The sequence below is a fragment of the Henckelia pumila genome, chromosome 3 (assembly GCF_033568475.1).
Source record: "Henckelia pumila isolate YLH828 chromosome 3, ASM3356847v2, whole genome shotgun sequence".
Taxonomy (NCBI): Eukaryota; Viridiplantae; Streptophyta; class Magnoliopsida; order Lamiales; family Gesneriaceae; genus Henckelia; species Henckelia pumila.
Window position 1 is genome coordinate 179774418 of NC_133122.1, and position 20379 is coordinate 179794796.

General features: G+C 37.5%; 2 protein-coding genes across 2 annotated transcripts; both read left to right on the forward strand.

The window, feature by feature from the left end:
• The first annotated feature begins 13317 nt into the window (after nt 1–13317).
• Nucleotides 13318–14034, forward strand: LOC140890069 (uncharacterized). The gene is made up of 2 exons (XM_073297824.1): nt 13318–13449; nt 13579–14034. Exons 1-2 carry the CDS (start codon nt 13318–13320, stop codon nt 14032–14034), a joined length of 588 nt encoding a protein of 195 aa, XP_073153925.1.
• Nucleotides 14035–14176: 142 nt separating this feature from the next.
• LOC140890070 (uncharacterized) lies at nt 14177–17129 on the forward strand. Its single transcript, XM_073297825.1, has 8 exons — nt 14177–14233; nt 14275–14383; nt 14489–14761; nt 14813–14995; nt 15166–15338; nt 15723–16059; nt 16183–16531; nt 16883–17129. Exons 1-8 carry the CDS (start codon nt 14177–14179, stop codon nt 17127–17129), a joined length of 1728 nt encoding a protein of 575 aa, XP_073153926.1.
• The last annotated feature ends 3250 nt before the right edge of the window (nt 17130–20379 follow it).

Below are 20379 nucleotides of genomic sequence, written 5' to 3' on the forward strand. Positions count from 1 at the left end.
TATACGAAGAAGAGATATTGTTTAGTCAAGAAGTTTCTGAGGATGAATCTGAATCAGAATCAGAGTAAAGAGGAAGTGTTTTGGCATGAAACACATGAAAGTTTGGCTGGGTTCTTTAGTCAAACCACGATATCTCATAATATGGTCCAAAGGATTATGAGAGAAAATCCAACATTACAGAAGTACCAAGGATTTTCGGCAGGACAAGTTGAAAGAGTCTTAGGAAACCTAGGGTTAAGACAGAGAAGACATAATTTGATTTATAAGGTATCCAAAAGGGAAATGGAGATCCCTATGGAATTAACCAGTAATCAAATTGAGATGCAGTTAATTCCCTTTGAAGAAATTCGAGAAGAATTACAGAAATTAAAAGCAGAAGTAGCTAAGACAATGTCTTGGATTCATATTGGAGCAATCCAGATTATGATCAAAGCTACTTTTAAAGAGGGAATAGATTCACCTATAGATATCGTAGTATGCGATAAAAGAATGGGGAATATACAAGATGCAGTTCTAGGAACTATCTCGGGAAATTTGTGTGCAGAAAAAATTGTGGGAGTTATTTATCCAAGAATATCCTACAATTTAGCAGATAGAGATTTTAGTCGAGCCTTGACGTTGCATCAAAACTTCATGGAAAAAAGACTAATGAATGAAGGTAATAGGTCATATTCTATTACGTATCAAATTTCATATGTTCTTTCTAATACTCGCCATTCTGAATTATTTATTAGAAATGAGTTCATTGAAATTCCAGAGATCTTTGGGAAAGTTGCTCAAGCAATATACCCGAAAAGGATCGAGTTTTCTTTAATTCAGAAAATAGACATTCAAATTCAAGACAGACCGGTTCTATACAGAGACCTTAAAATAGAACCCCGAAGGTTATCTTTCCAAGGAGACCGAATGACAAGTAGGAGATGGGACAAATCTCCTATTCAAGAAATTCCACCAGAAGAAAAGGAGTTTTCTATAATAGGAAAACTTAGATCTCCAGAAGGATGGAAAGAAGTGAAAATAGTATTCGAAATTACAAGTCATCGGAACCAGTTTCCTTGTAACTTGATTTACTATTTGGAACAACGGAAAAAAGAAACTTACCAAGGAGTGATAAATATTGGAGAATTGGAAGTTCAAATCTGTGGAATTCCAGAAAAAAAAGTGGATCAGCTCATTCTTGGCCTAAAGTTTCTGGAGGACCATAAACCATGGAAACGCCTTGAAAAAGGAATAGAGTTCATGGCAAAAGAAAAGACTTGGAGGATTCAATAAGAATTCTACGAGATGGAAAACCAAGAGAATTGGATAAGGGACAATACCTTAATCAGATTCAAAAACTCTGTTTACAAACAGAGGAAGAAGCAACTGTTGAAATTAGTAAGTCATAAACATGATTTACTAGAACGCATTGAAGAAGTAGAAAGGAGTAACCATACTTTACCTTCTGAGGACTTAGGAAAACTAAAGGTGAATAGTCTTAATCGGATTACTGAGTTACAACACAGTTTGTTAAAAATGGCGGGGCCATTTAGTAATCCCTTTAAAAAATTACAACAAGTCCTTTCTCCATATACATTCTGATAGGGATGTTGTATGAACAATATAAGGCTGAATACTTTGTAGCTTATATTGACTCGGGAGCAGGAATTTGTACAACAAAAAGATGAGTCTTCCCTGAATAATGTGAAGAAGAATTGCCAAAAATTGCTGGACGAGATTTCTCTCGAAGAATTTTAATTCTTTGCAAAGGAATAAAACAAGCAGAGATCCTTATGGGAGGAGCAGGTCAAACACCTTGGTACAAGATAAAGACACCACCAATCTATTTCCATGATACAGGAGCTTATATCCTGTTAGGAAATAACTTCTTACAAATGTTTAAGAAATACACACAAGACAATGAGTCAAGAAGACTTATGTTCACTACAATTTGTGACCATAAAATTATCGTTCAAAGACTCAAGGTTGCTTTTTATCGACAATTGCCGATAATTTTTCGCAGTCAGCGTGGTGATAAAGGACAACTTTTTCACCCAAAAATGAAAGATCCAAGAAGGTTTGGAGAAACCATGTTGAAAATAACAATAGAACAAGAACTCCAAACAGAGGATATGGAGCTTCTCAAGGTAACTCTAAATCACAGAGATATAGAGTTAGAAAATAAGGTATCCCTTGAAGATGTCAAAAAGAGGCTCAAAGAAAGTTACAACGAGCATCCTTTGGCATGGTGGGATAGAAATCAACTCAAAGTCAGTCTTACTCTAAAGGAAGGCAAAGAGTATGAATTCGTCAGATATAAGCCTATCCTGATGAACTTAACAGATCAAAGGGATATGAGAATGATTATCAAGGAACATCTGGACCTTGGTCTAATCAAAGAAGGAGTTTCACCATATAGCAGCCCAGGTTTTCTGGTCAGAAATCATGGTGAAATAAAAAGAGGAAAACCCAGGTTAGTTATTAACTACCAAGGTATTAATAAAATCCTGGAGTTTGATGGGTACTTCATACCGAGTAGAGAACACTTAATTAGCTGTGTACGAAATGCTAGAGTGTTCTCAAAATTTGACTGTAAGTCTGAATTTTACCAGATTCGAATGGAATAAGGCAGAAAAAAATTCACAGCCTTCTCTACTCCACAAGGACACTATATTTGGGAAGTTATGCCTATGGGATTGGCTAATGCACCACAGATATTTTAAAGAAAGATGGATAACCTTTTCAAAGATTATTTCAACTTTATGTTTATTTATGTTGATGATATTCTTATAGCATCAAAAAAAACATAGACGAACACGTCAAACACATAGAGATTTTCTCTAAAATTTGTAAACAAGAGGGACTGGTCTTATCTGAAAAGAAAGCAGTGATAGCAACAAGGAAAATTGAATTCCTTGGTATTGAGATTAATGAAACTGGAATAATTCTACAACCCCATATTGTGGAAAAGGTAAAGAATTTTCCAGATAAACTCAAAGACGTAAAACAACTTCAGAGTTTTCTTGGAGTAGTTAATTTTGCAGGGATGTTCATTAACAGCCTAGCAATGTACAGAAAGGTGTTCAGTCCTTTGTTAAAAAAAGATGCTAGATTTATATGGACTGATGACCATACTAAAGGGGTAAACCAATTAAAGGAGATATGTAAGAATCTCTCAAAAATGGCTATACCCGTAGATGAAGATGATCTGGTATTATTTACAGATACCAGTGACGATTGGTGGGCAGCAGTCCTTACCAAGATCACTACATATGGAGAAATACCATGCAAATAGTGTAGCGGTCTTTTTTCAAAATCAGAGGCCATAAGATGGCATATCAACGAAAAGGAATTTTATGCAGTTAAAAGGGCTTTCGAAAAATGGCCATTATTTTTACTTGCTAAAAAATTCACGCTGAAGGTTGATAACACCCAGGTAAAAGCTTTCCTAAAAAATAAGATTGAATCTAAACCTGAAAAAGCTAGGTTATTAAGATGGCAAGCATTATGTCAAAATTATATTTTTGATATTGTTATTATTAAATATCATGAAAATATTCTTGCAGATTTTTTAACAAGAGATGGAAGGCAGTGATGTAGATTCCATCATAAAAATGCAGAGGCATCTCAGAAAACACCTTGGGTTGCTTCAAACCGAGTTCAACCAGTTAGCCATTAATGCTGAAATGGCTGGAAGGTTACAACAAGCTGATCGGATCAAAGTATCTAATCGAATTACAGGATGTATGCAAGCTCAAACACAACTATGGGCTGCTATTCAAGGACCAATCGTGAAGGCTATAGAGAAACCATTGGTTTCTCATAAACAAGATATGCTAAAACCATTGGTTTTACAAAAAACAAGAAATACAACCACCGATTGTGAAACAAGATGTTGAGGAATCTAAAACTCAAGAAACAAGTGCTAATCTATCATCAGCCTTTGATGATCTAGATGAAGCAACAATTGATGAAAAAAACTTATCAAGTCAACCCTCCGCCTCTGGGGTAAAAGAGGAAGAGATCAATCTTAGGCCCAACACAGACAAGGGCAAATCTAAGATCGATACTAACCCAGCTATTATTTCTCCATTTCAGGTTTATCAACAGAGGTGGGAGAAATTAAGTACAAGAAGTGAAATTAACCCTAATACTTGCAGGGTTGATGTTGCAGGGATATATCCAAGAGTTTGGCTAAAAAACAATGTCAATCCTAAGGATGTAAAGTTCTAATATGAATTTGGGGCTTTGACCTCAGTTTATACAACGTCACCTAGCTTCCCGGAAATATCACAGTTACCAAAATGGATTCAGGAAGCAGTCCAAGAAACATGGGCAAATAATGACCATTTGTCCAGAGGAGATGTGTTTGAATTATATTTCTTTAGTGCAGCTCCAAAACCAACAGGGAAAGGATCACACGAGCCCTTTCATTTCATCAAGCTAAGGAGACCTAACATGAATAATCAAAGATTCATCAAGGATCCAATATCTGAAGAAATACCATTAGTGTCCACTTTTGGAGAAAATGAAATTTCAACCAGAAGGGCATGGGGTATTTGGATTTGTCTCACCGAGATGGACAAGGTCAAGTTTTTGTTCAAATTTTATCAGAATTCTGTGAACGGATCATTCCTGTTAAACACAATGACAGGAAAAACTACGGCTTTTGCGTAAGAACTCTTAAAAAAAGAAGAGAAACTTTTTGTGGAACAACAAGCTACTGGGGAGTAAAGAAACTCGCCGAAAATTTTGTAACATGGCTCATATCGGAAGATGGTCAGATAACATCTACCCAGAGTGTCCAAACCAGAAGGAGCCAGAATTCAAAAAAAACTTCAGACCCCGAACGGATCGAAAAGATTTTTTCGAGACAAGCAAAGGTGGACAAGGACCACCAAAGATGCGTTTTCACAAGGGCCTATTTCAAAAGCAAAAGATGCCCCGACAACAATAAAACAGGCATGTGAGGAGAATAAAGTCAAAAGAAAGTGGCAGGCATGTGATTCCTCTACTAGTAAAAGATGTCATCAATAATGACATAAAAAAAATACAAGACAGCTGCCTCCACTAGTAAAAGATGTCATCAATAATGGCATAAAGAAATACAAGACAGCTGTGAGATTCCCTGAAGTTTCTCGGTGAAACGAGCGGAACTACAACTATAAATACAGGCATTTGAGGAAGCTGAAGACATCGATCATTTCCTTCAGTTTTCTTACAAATAAATTGTTGTAATATTTCTCTCTCTATTGTATTAAATTTTCCTTTTATGTATTTCAAGAACAAGGCTACTATGAGTAGCTAAACAAGTTGTCTTCTCCTCTTCAAAAGAGTTGATTTATGTAATAATATTATGTCTGAATAAATTTTCTAAAGTCTCTTGTTCTTTCATGCTCATATTTTATAATTAAATTTATATATCATACGCCTTAAGGTAGAAAACGAATTAAGGATGTGCTGGGTGTCGTTGAAGGAGCTTGTGCAGAAATCATCTGTTGCGACTGCGTGGTTGGAGTGTGAGGAACACTTCGTAAAACTCGGAAGGTATGACCCGACGACATTATGGTCAAAGAGGTATTTAAATTTGATTCACCTTACAGAAGCATGTTGGACCCTAATCTAAAGTATATCGGCTGAAAACCTTGCGCAACCAATAGTTCTCTTTAACATGAACTGGTTCGATAGGTAAAACAATGTCAAGTACAAAAGATTAGTTAAATATTTTTAAATCAAAATTGGGAACCACTAGGGAGTGCAAACTAAGAAATTTGAATGTAGGGAGTTAGAAGAAATTTATGTTTAGGTTTAGAGATTTAAAAATAATTAGCCCTATATATAATTAGTTAATACATATTTATATACACATGATTTTATATAGGTGCATGTATGTGAGTGTGAGTTTACTTGTTCAAGTGAACATAAGTGCTAAGTGTCACAATTCAATACAACACTTGACATGATTTTTACTCTTATTTTGGCTATAAATAGAAGCAACTAAGGCAGCCAAATGACAAAAAAATTCGTCCAAATGCACTAGACATGAGTTAAGTAGGTAGAAAATATGCTCAAAAAGGAGAGAAAAGCTTAGGAAAATTAGAAAAACCCTTCCAAAAATTCCAGAAATATTCCTAAGTCATCTCACTTGTAGTAACCCAAATTTCATTTTAAGATAATAATATGATAATAATGATTAAGGGTCCAGTCTAAACTGCTGAACTGTTGATGTAGCACCTGGAATTTCATAATTTAAATTTCATGCCTAAATTCATTTTAATAATTATGATTTTTTTTAATTCCTTGGATTTAATTGTTTAAGTTTCATTTAAAGTCTAAGTTGCTCAAATATTTTAAGCTATTTAATTATTGAGATTTTCGAGTCAGTGAGACAGTGACTTCCAGTTCCGGTGTTCGGCGATGGTGGATTTCGGCGGTAAACTTCAAGATTTTATTTTTTAAAAAAAGTTAAGAATGGAGGAAGGAGAAAATTATGTGAGAGTTTGAAAGTTAGAAGTTTTCGGGTATCAGAAATCATTTTCTTTTATATCACAATATTGGGCTTATTCTTTAACTTTTTCAAAAGTTAGAATTTTCTTAACCCAGACTAGTAAAACCCAATATAATATTTTTAATTTGGGGTTTTTAAACTTAGGAATTTTATTAGTGTAAGTTAGTAGGCAAAAGTTGTAGTACTTTAAAGTGTACTTTTAAAGCAACACTCACACCTACTTTTAAATACTTGCATCTATGCTTACACACACATGTACACACTACACACTCAAACTTTTAAACCTAAAATAAAACATTTAGCAAACCCTAGCCCTCTCTTTCCATTGTAGCCGCCACCCACCCTCCATTCTCTCTCATTTCCCTTCCACCACTCACGACCGCCCTTCCTCCAGAATTTCCGATCGCCGCCGTCCTCCTACCACCTCGCCGTTGCCGGAGTCCACCTGGAGAAGTCCCGTCCAGCTGATGGTCGAGGTCTTAGCTAGCCTTTTTCCATCGGTTTGTAGGTTGTTTTGGTTAAGGCAAGTATATGCATTCCTTGGGCTATCAAGCTAGATAACTAAGCATTTATTTCATGGTTTTTGTTATGTTTCGAATTTCTCATGATTTTTCAAGTTAGGGATTTGGTTATTGCATATTTTCAGCTGAGTTTATCTTCAAGTTTCAAAAATTTCATGTGGTTTGATGATTATGGGTTGTATGATGCATTGTGATAAGAAAACATAAGGAATTTTAATACACCATGGCACTTTCGAAAATTTCAGAAGTACATATGCCTAAATTTCGAAATTTATGTGGTGTTAGGGCTGTGTTTAAAGCATGTGTAGTGCATTTTGTTGTTTGGAAATTGACTTCATTCTTTGTTCAAGAATTTAAGACACTTTGGTGCATAAACTTGGTGTTTTTGTATTGTGGAGTGGAGGTGTGGTTGAGGGCTGCCTAGGTATTTGTGATAAGTCCTAAGACATGTAAATAGGTGTGTTTGGTGGTTTGAAAGGAGGTAGAGGTAAGGAAAAGGGGCTTGGAGGTGTTTCCTCAAGGTAGATGTGTTGTAGAGTGATGTTTGCTTGGGGCAGGGGCTACTGCTTTTGGAGCAGGGCAGGCATCAAGCAAGGTCTGGGCATGGCTAGGGCTGGTCCTAGGTCAAGGTTATGATGTGGAGGTCGTGTCGGTATAAAATGGGCTAGTTTCGGTTAATTTTTCAATGGGTTAAGGGTATAGTCCCCCTCCTCCTTTAGGTTTCATTTGTATCGCTTTTTTATGTTTATATACAGGTAGGGGTCTGCCTAACCCCCCCGCTCCCGGCGGTGTTTTTTTTAAAAAAAAAAAAAAAATGAGGTTACAAACTAGACCTATGGTTAGTTTGTAATGTTTGGAGAGTGTCGGTTTGAGCGGGGTCGAATTCGGTTAAGGTAAGATCGAGTTAAGGGCTTTTTAGTGTGCTTACTCAGGTTATGTCTTGGTTGCGAAAAATAGAGTTAAGGTCGGGTATTAGCACCTAGGGGCAGCTACTCTCACACTTAACACCCGCAATTTTGTGTTGAGTTTCATTTCCCATAGTTGCATACATGTGCGCTTGAGTCTCGTCTTTGAGCCGAGCGAAATGTTACAAAGGAAGTCGTTTTTATTCATGTATGCTAAGTATTTTGAGTCGAGTCAAAGAAGGAAAAAAAAAATATTTTTTTGAACAAAATGAGTTGATTGTGATGAGACAGGGTATTGATGGGTTGGGGGATGCCTCACTCACTTGCCAAATAGACGGGTAGAACGAGATCGGGAGACATCTCGGGATCCCTACCAAAATAGACGGGTAGTGTGAGATCGGGAGAAATCTTGGGATCCCTACCAAATGACAGATAAAGGGGTAAGTCGCGTCGGGATAAATCTCGGCATCTTGCCGGCATAGTGCACTGCAGCCATTGATCAATCAAAACAAATGGTCACAATTCAAGGATCTAAGTTTATAGTTTCAGTTTCAGTTTCAGTATCAATTTGACTCGTCTTAATTTATTCAGTTTTCAGTCATGCATGAGTTTCAGTTAAGTTAAGAAAGTTCATGAGTTTCATAGTGTGGGTTGGCATGTGTTCATTGTTTACAGGTTGCCTCATTCTCTTGTAGCATACGCATTTTTTTACAGCCTAAGTTTCAAGTATATTATGTACTGTATTTTGAGTATTACTGCAGTTATTTTAAACCCTTGTTATTACACTGTTTATATTTGTTGGGTCATTAGACTCACTATGCTTGTTTGATTGTCAGGTGAGGAGGAGTTTTTAGGGACCGAGGGGCAGGATCCTCGAGGTTGAGGTCGCTGGCGGTGCAAGGCCCTATGACCGTTGCTGTTTTTTTTTAGTTCCGCATAAGACTCTGTTTTGAAATAAAGAATTTTACTATGAGTACTTTCAGTATTAGCCAGGATGTGTTTTCCCTGTGCTTGAATTTTTATGATTTGAAGTTTGTTATCGCTATTATTGCAATCGTGTGGGGTTGTCTTTATTTTTGAAGTTTATGATTATCGCAGTTTGGATTTCTTTTATCACTTTTACTTCTTTATGTTAGAATTGCTGCGTGTAACAGGGTGTTTTGTTTACTTTCAAACAAGTCATGACAAATTTTTTTAAAAAAATCCGTAGTTTTCTTTATTATTTAATTAATATTAGAGGTTAGGGTCGTTTCAGTTGAGCTGCTGAACTGCAGCTAGGGAACATGAGCAGCTAGGGAATCTGCAGCTAGGGAAATTCGAGTCGCTAGGGAAACATGAGCATCTAGGGAATCTGATGCTAGCGATTATACTTCTAGGGATTCTTTAGCTAGCGAGTTCTCTTGCTAGGGGTTTTGATTTTAGGGAATTCTCCTGATAGGGATTCTACGGCTAGGGAATTCTGCTGCTAGGGAATTCCGTTAATAAGGAAGTTTGAAAAGCTGCTAGGGAATCCCGACCTGCTGCTAGGGAATCCCAAACTGCTATTAGGGAAGCCCGAACCCTCAAGGACAGGCAGGAAGGTGTGTGGACGCTTGCATGAGTGAAAACTGGTGCCTAAGCATGAGGTGTCAAAAATGGTAATGACTGAGCTCAAGAATTTGATACGTGGCGTGCATACAGGAGCTCGGACGTCTCGACATCGGATCGAGAATCCCAAACACCCCAGATATTTGCCTATAAATAGGGGGTCGCATATTCATTTCAAAACACATTTTTCAGAGTGAGACCATGCTCAAGTGAGGATATGAATCCCGACCCGAACTACAATTTCCCAACCCAAACTGATATTCCCGACCCGAACTAAACTATATAGAGAGCACCTGAGCATCATTTTCAAAGGGCTAACGATGGACGAAGGCTTGGTACCTAGGTCCTGAATTGTACTCGAACTAGCACGTAGGAGGTACATACACATTGACTGAAATTTCCAGCGAGTATACATGTTTATATGTTGCATTTACTTGGCATTATTATGTGGCATGATATATGTTTTACCGCTTTTTATATTCATATGTCATGTGCACATACACATTGAGCATGTACCTTGTTATACCCTGATTATAGAGCCGCTCAGCTCTATACTTGATAGTCTGTCATTGAGAGTACCGTGACGGCGGGGACATGTATGCCTGACAACTCTGGTGTTCTAAACAAGTGTGGTTGTACCCAGAGGTTGATCCATGAGGTTACATCACTCATGTGGTGCCTGTACTGCGCATGACTTATCAGATGACCATTTTATCAGTCATCACGGTCGCATGCATTATATATATATATATATATATATATATATATATATATATATATATATATATATATATATATATATATATATATATATATATGTTTACTCATGTTTATGTACTGGGCGTTAGCGCTCACGTCCTAGTTGTTATCTTGGACACCCTATTCCATGGGGCAGGTTGCAGGATGGACGGAGCTGGTGGTTCGAGACAGGACTAGGAGAGCCAGAGCTTTCAGGGGTTTTATTATACAGCAGGATTCAATATAACTGTATAATATTTTAGACAGTTTTTACTTAAGTTTATTCGATATGGTTGTATCACTACTGATAATAAGCTTGGAACTTTTGTACTAAGCTGATATGTAAATTATGGGTTATGTTTTCGCACGTTTTTCTCTGTTTAGTGTTTATGATTTAATTAAGTTTAATGTATGTCTTAGTTGTCAGTTAGTAGGTGATTCAATGCTGGGTCACTACATCACTTCACCTAGAAAACGATTAGTCCGGAGGTTTAACAAAATGGCAAGTGGAAATCGGCCGGAAAAATCAAAACCGTGAGGAATCCAGGAATCTTTAAGCCAGAAACCACCTTTCTCAAGTTGCATATTCATGTATATATATCACTTACTTACTGATTGTTTTAGGTTTAGACTATAACATGAAAGTTGGTTCTTTCATGTCTTAGTATCCATGAATGGTCACCGACTGCCGAAAATGAAATCGGAAATGTAAGATCCAATAAGACCACTAGCTTAATCACGATAAATTAATTTAAATTATATGATTTATTTCGTGTAATTTAAAATATTTAATCGTTATGTTTAATTATGTGATTTATTTTAATGCCTGGAATTTTATGTGATGTGATGTGATGTGATTTTAAAATTTTCAGATTGGTATTTAATTTTGGGTCGTAGGAACGAGTCTAGCCTTCGAGTGAATTAATAAAATGTTTTTATTTAAATAATTTTAATTTGATGCAGTGTATTTTTAATAGTAGGGAGAATAAAGTTTTTTTTAAAAAAAAAGTTTTATTTGTAACTAATGGGCCGATTTTGGAGCTCATTAGTCACAAAATTATTGGCGTTCAATCTTTCAAGATTTCTCAAAAGAACGTCGCTAACTTTTTCCTCCCCCAAACCCTCTTTCACGTGAGCACTGCATCAAGGAATTAAAGGTTCTTTCTTCTCGAGACTAGATCGTACCGCAGTTCACGTTAATTCCAATCAAATGATTAGGCAAGTTTTTACTGTTTTGATACACATTCAAGAATATATGTATTTTCAAGGTAAAACCTTATGTAATTGATTGAAGATCTATGCATGTTTCTTGAAGATTTATGAGTATGTTGTTTAATTGTGAAACATGAGGCGTTCCTGATGTTTTCGGTACAAGTTTGATGGGATGTAAGGGTACGTATAGATGTTTGAAATCTAAATTTTTGTGATTGAGTGTGTTGGGTATGAATTGTTAATTCAAATATTTGATCTAAAAGATTGATGAATGAGTTTTGAAGTGTTATTTGAAGGTTTATTGGAGTTTTGAAGTGTTCTTTCAAGGTTTATGATGGTTGGTTAAATTTGGTACTCAAAAGTCAGAAATTTGTGAAAGCTGATCGCAGATTCGTACGAATCTACAGATTTTTTTTCACGATGTCCAGACCCTGGAAGGGGGTCCAGACATGGGTCCGTGCCCTCTCGCATTTTCATGGGAAAATTTTTGTAAATGCACTGACCCTGGCACGGGGTCTGTGGCACGTTCGGATTGGGTTCGGATTGCTTCGAATGAAAAATTTTAAATCTTTTTTTTTTGGGTCCTAAAAATTATTTTTTATGATATTTTAATGTACTTTAGTTATTTTTAAGAATGTTTATGAAAATTGTTTCAAGTTTTTAAATGTCCGGGACGGACGGAACGACTCACGTGGACCGATTATACTATGTAATGTATGTTTATGTTTTCAACCTTCATGAAAACTATTTTTCCATGAAAATCATGAAATGTAGGGAATACTTTATGCATGAATGGTTCTCACATCGGTTATTGCGTGCACGACATTTTTTTAATGAAAGTTCATGATTATGGAAGAATGATGATGATATTTACGAAGCATGATATGATATGACGTATGAAAAATATTTTGATGATTTATGCGTCTTGTTGTGATTATATGGGGTATGAACTTCGGGATGAGCTCCGGGGCCGCTATCCAAACATGGCTCATGGGATGGTTACACGGGATATGCACTTTGGGATGAGTTTTGGAGCGGCTATCCAAAGAATGAAAGTTACGGGCGCAATACCATATGTTTGTTGTACAACAAGAAACTATGAATGACTTATTATGACGGCTACCACAATACACATACTTCATCACCCCCAAAGGTTTTATGCTATAGTTAGATCAAGATGTGTTCATTATTTGTGATGCATGAAAGTTTAAGTTATTGATTATCATTTCAAGTTTTAGTAAACATCCTTTTTATGCATTATATTTGCTGAGTCTTTAAACCCACTATACTTGAATGGTGCAGGTAACGATGATGTTGATGCATTCATTGATGATTATGGTAACGGGCATGAGGAGGAGCATGGAGTCGGTCCGTTGGGCGATGCATGAGTGCGAGGCTTTACATTTGAGGGTTGATCAGACAATTATTTTATTTTGTTGAGGGAAAACAAATGTTGGTTTTATTTTATGGCCACGTATGGAAAAGTTTTATGAATGTTTATTTCATTATTTTGTTGCGCTTTTAAATATTTTTATTTTTAAAGAAGAATTTTTATTTTCCGCAAATTTTTTCGCAATGATTTTTTAGAATGAATGTATGTTTGTGTAACGTTCCAAGAGAAGTAGGTTATTATTATTATTTTTTTTGGATGTTACAGCTTGGTATCAGATCAGTTCGCTCTGGGATTTATCTCACACATGCATACTCGCCACGACCCTATGCTTCGTCTTCATGTCTGTAAGTTTTTATGTTATGGATTGTTTAATATGCATGCTAGTATTTACGATTTATGAGTTATGCATGTTCAAGTATGATGTTTATGTTTAAAAGATAATTGAGTATGTGGACTATGTTGGACATTAGGAACATGACTACCCGTAGGAACCCAAATAATGAGAGTGATCAGAACAACCAGAACAACCAGTTTCTGGCCGGATTGGCAAATCTGTTGCAAGAACAGAGTAGAGCCCAAGGGGCACAGATTCAGCAGCTAATTCAGGCACAGTAAGGAGGCGAGAATAACAATCAACCATTAATAATCAACCCGATCTTTAAATAGTTTAAGGATCTAGGGCCAACGGAATTCAAAGAACGGGTTGATCCCATTGTAGCCGAGTAATGGGTGCAGGCAGTGGAGACTATTTTCGACTACATGCAGCTCATCGATGCGGATCGTGTGAGACGTGCTATCTTTATGTTCCATGATGATGCACGGGTTTGGTGGCATGGATCTCGTTCTGCTGTGGATATGGCTATATTGACATGGAACATATTCAAAGATTTGTTCTATGGGAAGTATTTTACTGTCAGCACCAGAACCAGACTTGTCAGGGAGTTTCTGGAGCTCCTCCAGGGGAGTATGTCAATTTCGGAGTATGTGAAAAAGTTTGAAAGGGTGCGATACATTGTGCCCATGATCTCTGGGAATGCCGTCGAGGAGTTGAAACATTTCATGGAGGGATTGAATGCCTCCATTCTTTGTGATATCAGATTAAGTGGGGCAACCACTTACCGAGAAGCAGTCGATGAGGCTATGTTGTCTGAGAAGGAGATGAATGATATTATCAAAGAATCACAGGCTTAGAGGGTTAGCTATCATGGTAGAGATCAGCAAGGGCCTAGTCAGAAGAGGTCGTACCAAGCTCCAGCTCAGAGGAAACCGCAGCAACAGCAGCGCCAGAACACCAACCAGGCGCGACCCCAAGGGAAGAATCAGCTGAACGCCAATGCTCCAAGGCCGGAAAATGTATCTATCTGTCAGAAATGTAGGAAACCACATTCAGGTTAATTCATGCTGGGTACTAATACTTGCTTTAACTGCAAGAGGCCTGGACATTTCGCCAAAGATTGCTCGCAAGCAAAGGAGCGTACTAAGGGAAGAGTTTTTTCTATGACTCATGATCAAGTTGACCCGGATTCTGCGATTGCCACATGTATGATTTGTATTGCTGATTTATCTGCTAATGTGTTGATAGATACGGGAGCTACGCATTCTTTTATGTTTGTTAATTTTATGATGAAATCGTAAATTGTGTCAGATGAGTCCGTTTTGGGGTTTAGTGTGTCGTTGCCCTCAAGAGAAGAATTTAAGAGCAACAACGTAGTAAGGAATTGTAAGATTCAAATGCAAGGTTTAGATTTGTATGCAGATTTAATTGTATTGGAGATGTCAGATTTTGATGTGATATTTGGGATGGATTGGTTGTCTCAGCATGAGGCTACCATAGACTGTAAGCAGAGAACAGTGTCTTTGAAAGTTCATAATGGAGAACTATTTGTGTTCTATGTTGCATCTAAGAAGAGCACAACATGTGTGATTTCAGCGGGCAAGGCCTGAAAACTGTTGAATAAGGGTTGTACAGGTTTTCTAAAAAGACTATTGGGTGATCAAGAGATGCAGCGACCGAAACTTGAAGAGGTGGAAGTGGTGAAGGATTTTCCAGAGGTTTTTCCTGATGATGTTGCGGGATTGCATCCAGTCGAAGAATTCGAATTTGGATCGAGTTTTTTTCAGGAACTAAGTCAGCTTCTAAGGCGTCGTACAGGTTAGCACCGACTGAGATAAAAGAACTAAAGGATCAGTTGCAAGAGTTGCTAGATAAAGGGTTCATCAGACCGAGTGTATCGCCATGGGGTGCACCGGTGTTGTTTGTTAAGAAGAAGGATGTGTCAATGAGGTTGTGCATTGACTATAGAGAACTGAACCACGTTACAGTGAAGAAAAGATATCCCTTGCCTAGGATAGATGATATGTTCGACCAATTGCAGGGAGAGGTGGTGGTATTCTCTAAAATCGATCTACTATCAGGCTACCACCAACTGAGGGTGAAGGATGAAGACGTGCAGAAGACAACATTCAAGACTCGCTATGGCCACTACGAGTTCTTGGTAATGCCGTTTGGGTTGACCAATGCACCAACAGTGTTCATGGATTTGATGAACAGAGTGTTTCAACCTTTCTTGGATCAGTTTGTCATAGTCTTCATAGATGACATACTGATTTACTCTCGCAGTCTGGAGGAGCATCGTCAGCACTTGACTACAGTATTGCAGATTCTGGAAAAAAAAAAAAAAAAGCAGGAGTATGCTAAGTTTAGTAAATGTGAATTTTGGCTTGAGAAAATTGAATTTTTGGGTCATATAGTTTCAGTTAAGGGAATTGAGGTGGATCCGTCTAAGGTAGAAGCAGTTCGAAATTGGGTTACTCTGAATAATGCAACAGAGATACGGAGTTTCTTTGGTTTAGCAGGCTACCACATGCGATTTATTTAGGATTTCTCCAAGATTGCACCACCATTGACATCTTTGACCCAAAAAGGTGTGAAGTTTGTGTGGTCAGAGCAGTGTGCAAAAAGCTTCGAAGAGATGAAGGAGAGACTGATGACAGAATCAGTGCTAGCAATTCCAGAAGGCACAAGTCATTTTTCGGTATACACCGATGCTTCTAAGAATGGATTAGGGGCTGTGTTGATGCAAGATGATAAAATGATAGCTTATGCATCACGACAGCTAAAAATTCATGAGAGGAATTACCCGACCCATGATTTTGAGTTGGCTGCAGTTGTATTTGCTTTGAAGTTGTGGAGACATTATTTGTATGGTGAAAAATGTCAGATTTTCACTAATCACAAAAACCTAAAGTACTTCTTCACTCATAAGGAGTTGAATATGAGGCAGAGACGATGACTGGAATTGGTGAAGGACTACGACTGTGACGTTAGCTACCATCCAGGTAAGACTAATATAGTAGCAGATGCATTGAGTCGCAATTCTGAGACATTGAACCAATTGACCGTTCAACAAGAGTTAATTGCTGATTTTGAGCATATGAGTTTGGAGGTATTCGAACCAATGGAGGTATGCACTCTATCAGCCTTAACAGTAGTACCTAGTTTGCTTGATAGAATTCGAGCAGACCGGGATTCTGATAAACATTTGTTGGCATGGAGGAATAGAGATGAGGCTAAATGTGGTACGTTGTATATCGTCAAAGATGGAATTGTTCATCATAGAGGTAGAATGTGGGTGCCAGCAGTAGACTCACTAAGAGTTGAAGTGATGACTGAAGCTCATACTGTCCCGTATTTTATTCATCCAAGGAGTACGAATATGTATAAGGACCTGCAATCCTTATATTAGTAGTCAGGTATGAAGAAGGATATTGTAAGATTTGTGAGTGAATGTTTGACATGCCAGCAAGTGAATATTGAGCACCAGAGTCCAGCATGACTCCTGAAACCGTTGCCTATACCCACATGGAAGTGAGAAGATGTCACTATGAATTTCGTGGTAGGATTGTCAGTTACACCGCAAAGGATGAACTCAATTTGGGTAATAGTTGACATGTTAACGAAGTCAGCTCATTTTCTTCCAGTCATGAATAATTTCTCGATGAATCAGTATGCAGAGCTGTACATTCGGGAAATTGTCAGATTGCATGGAGTTCTAGTGAGAATAGTGTCCGACAGAGATCCTAAGTTCACCTCGAATTTTTGGGGAAGCTTACATCGAGGCTTGGGAACGAAGTTAGCTTTCAGTACAGTTTTACACCCTCAGAAAGATGGTCAGTCAGAAAGAGTAATTCAGATACTCGAATACATGTTGAGGGCTTTCATGATCGACCTTGGAGGAAATTCGGAGTCAAAATTTGCCTTTAGTGGAGTTTACTTACAACAATAGTTATCAAGAAACTATTTTCATGGCTCCGTACGAAGCATTATATGGGAGAAGATGTAGAACTCCCTTACATTGGGATGAAGTTGGAGAAAGAGTTGTTTTGGGACCGGAGATAGTGACTCAAACAGTAGATGTGATAGCCAAGATTAGAGACAGCATGCTAACAACTCAAAGTCGACAAAAAAGTTATGCCAATCAGCGGCGTAGAGATTTGGAGTTTGAAGTAGGTGACCATGTATTTTTGAAAGTGTCACCATGGAAGGGTGTTATGAGATTTGAAAAGAGAGGTAAATTGAGTCCAAGATATATAGGATCTTTTGAGATCCTAGAGAAAGTTAGGGCTCGAGCGTACCGAGTAGCTCTACGAACTCAGTAGAGCTCAGGATTCAAAATGACTCGGACAAGTGGCAGTTCGGACCATCCGAACCCAGTTCGGACCGTCCGAACTCCGCCTATAAATAGGGGTCCGAATTCCTCATTTTGAAGTGCAATTTTTCCTCTCCTCTCCCGATAATCGCTCTATTTAAGGGCTTCGAGACTCTTTTTTTAAGAGTTGGAGTAGGAAATAGTATATTTTTATAGCAGACAGTGTCCGCAGTAGCAGCCAGGCGGCGGAGCTCTGGCGAGGCGTCCAGGGGTCGTAGCTAGGATATGCCCAGGCTCTGGGGCATGCGTCATCAACGGGCTGACGACGGACGAATGTATGGCTTTGGTTCCCTATAGTAAATAGGGAGTAGGCTATAGTTTAATTAAGGCTTTTAGAGCCTAGTAGGTGATGTTTGTCATGCTAGGTAATGCATGGGTTATTTATGTTGTAGTGATGCAAGATAGGCTTGGACCTAGAGGGGAAGCTTCTAGGATCTGCCTTAGTAAGGTACAGAAGTATTATTCGAGATATTCAGATTGAGTATGCATGTATTATGTGTTTGCATGGATTATGTGATTGCATGTTTTATATGCCTTTATATATACAGCATGTCACGACTGTATGTTGCATCCATGAGAATATTGAGCATGTATCCTTGAGGTATCCGGTATTTGGATATTTATCCTGTCAGTAGATGGTTGGACACAGAGACACGTGTTAGGTCACCAAAATCAGTTGGACACGGATCTCGTGTTAGGTCACTGATATTTGGTTGGACACGTGTACTTGTGTTAGGTCACCATCAGGGCTTCTGATTAGTAGGTGATCACGGTGCGGGTTACTACATTTATGGAATCAGAGCATGCATAATAATCTTGAGATCTAGATTGTTGGAATTGGGTTTAACATTTTGATCATCGTATAGATGGCGGGGCTTGGTGACGAAAGTAGCCATAGTAGCGTGGGTGGATGTTGGGGTGATCAGGACGATCTAGATCATCGTCGGGTCGTCATAACCATCGCCATGATGATCGTAGGCGTTTTAGTATGATAGATATTTGCATAACCAGGGGTTAGAGTTGTGCTAGTTTTCAGATGATCAGTTCTAGGCTTTTTCCTATGATTCAAAAAGTCAGTGGTTTGATATAGTGCCAGATTTGACTTGTTTCCTCCGAGACTCAGTGTTTGGGTCATTGGTTATTGGTGATGGATTTTCATCATACATTCAATGATGAATTATATCAGGTGCTGAGGACTGTGCTGGGTTGTTCAAGACGTGATAGGAAGTGCGACCTACGCCGGTGTTTTTTGGGAGGTTTATTCCAGATAGGCTATTGGGGGAGGCTACCTGAGTCTTGATATTTTGCACAGTTATAGCAAGGGGTATAATTATCAAAAGGAATGTCCTTATGAATTTGATATTGGTACTGGATTAGTGCCAAGAGTCTTGAACGTTGTTTTTGGATTGGAGTACAAAAGAAAAATTGTTCCCTATGATGTCTAGTATACCAAAAGGTCGGTTGATGATGGGAAATGTAGCCGGAACCGGCATTTTTATGATGGTCAAAACCCTTGAAAAAACAGTTAGGAAATGGTAAATCTGGGAACAATCGGTAGCGAATTTCAAATAATTTTCTAAACAGAAATTGTAACACTCCTTGAGATACATGTATTGTAAAAATTTTCAGATTCTTTAGGAGGTATTCTCAAATTATCAGGATTTTTCTTGTAAACTAACACTTAGGTTTCCACTCTAATTTAAGTATAAAATTGAATGGAGACTAGTTACTATCTACTAAACATTACTAACACCATAATTATCATAAAATTTATAGGAATCTGAAGGTATTGGAACGATAAAGCTATAAGACAGCAAGGTGGGGTTCTTCACGTAAGGTTCTCATTACCGGGTTCTTCGATAATAGTTATTTTAGCATTTGGCCTGGAATTTACAGTAAAATTCTAAATTATGATTTATTCATATATCAAATCATCTTGTGCACTACTTGTTTTATTAATCATATTGACCTACATATTTGATCTTTGGACTGTTAGTGACTGATTATCATCGGATACTGAATGAATGAATGAATGAATGAATGAATAAAAGATTGAATGAAGATCGATTGCACGGATCCGATTTGAGTACGTGGGAAAAAGTGCTACATTGATTGTTGGTGTGAGCCACCTCTTTAGCTCATGATACTTGATTGGAAATCTTGAACAATCAGTACTTACTTCTTGGCAAGTCACTTTTATTACGATGCAATATAACTTGTTGATAATAGATTTTGATAATACTATCTGTAGTGACCCGCACCAGAATCACCTACTAATCAGAAGCTTAAGCATGCAGTTGAGCTTAAACAAATATAATTAGAATAAATCAATGGAAACTTAATAAATCTCAAAGGCCTGGAAAAATACAACCGAATCGAATAACTAAAGACAAAATAAAATAACTTAGGCACCGTTCTGTTCACCATATTACTAATATATGTATAACTCATCTCATCTCATCTCAGGTTCTTCTCATCATATTATTTATCCATATATTAACTACATCAATCAAATCATTAATTATTTATAATACATCAATCAAATCATTGAATTTAAATTACAATATTACCCCTTATAAATAATATAATTTTTATTTTATTTATTGTTAAAAAGACAAAATAGTCATTTAAAATTTTTATATAAAATTTAATCAATCAAATCAAATAAACTATAATTTATCAATCAAATCCAATACTATTTTAACTATCATTTTTTATTTATTTTTTATTACATTATATTACTTATCTATGTATTACTTATACTATCACTCAAACCGAACGGTGTCTAACTGAACCCCATAGTCATGCCCTGGACACCTGACTAATC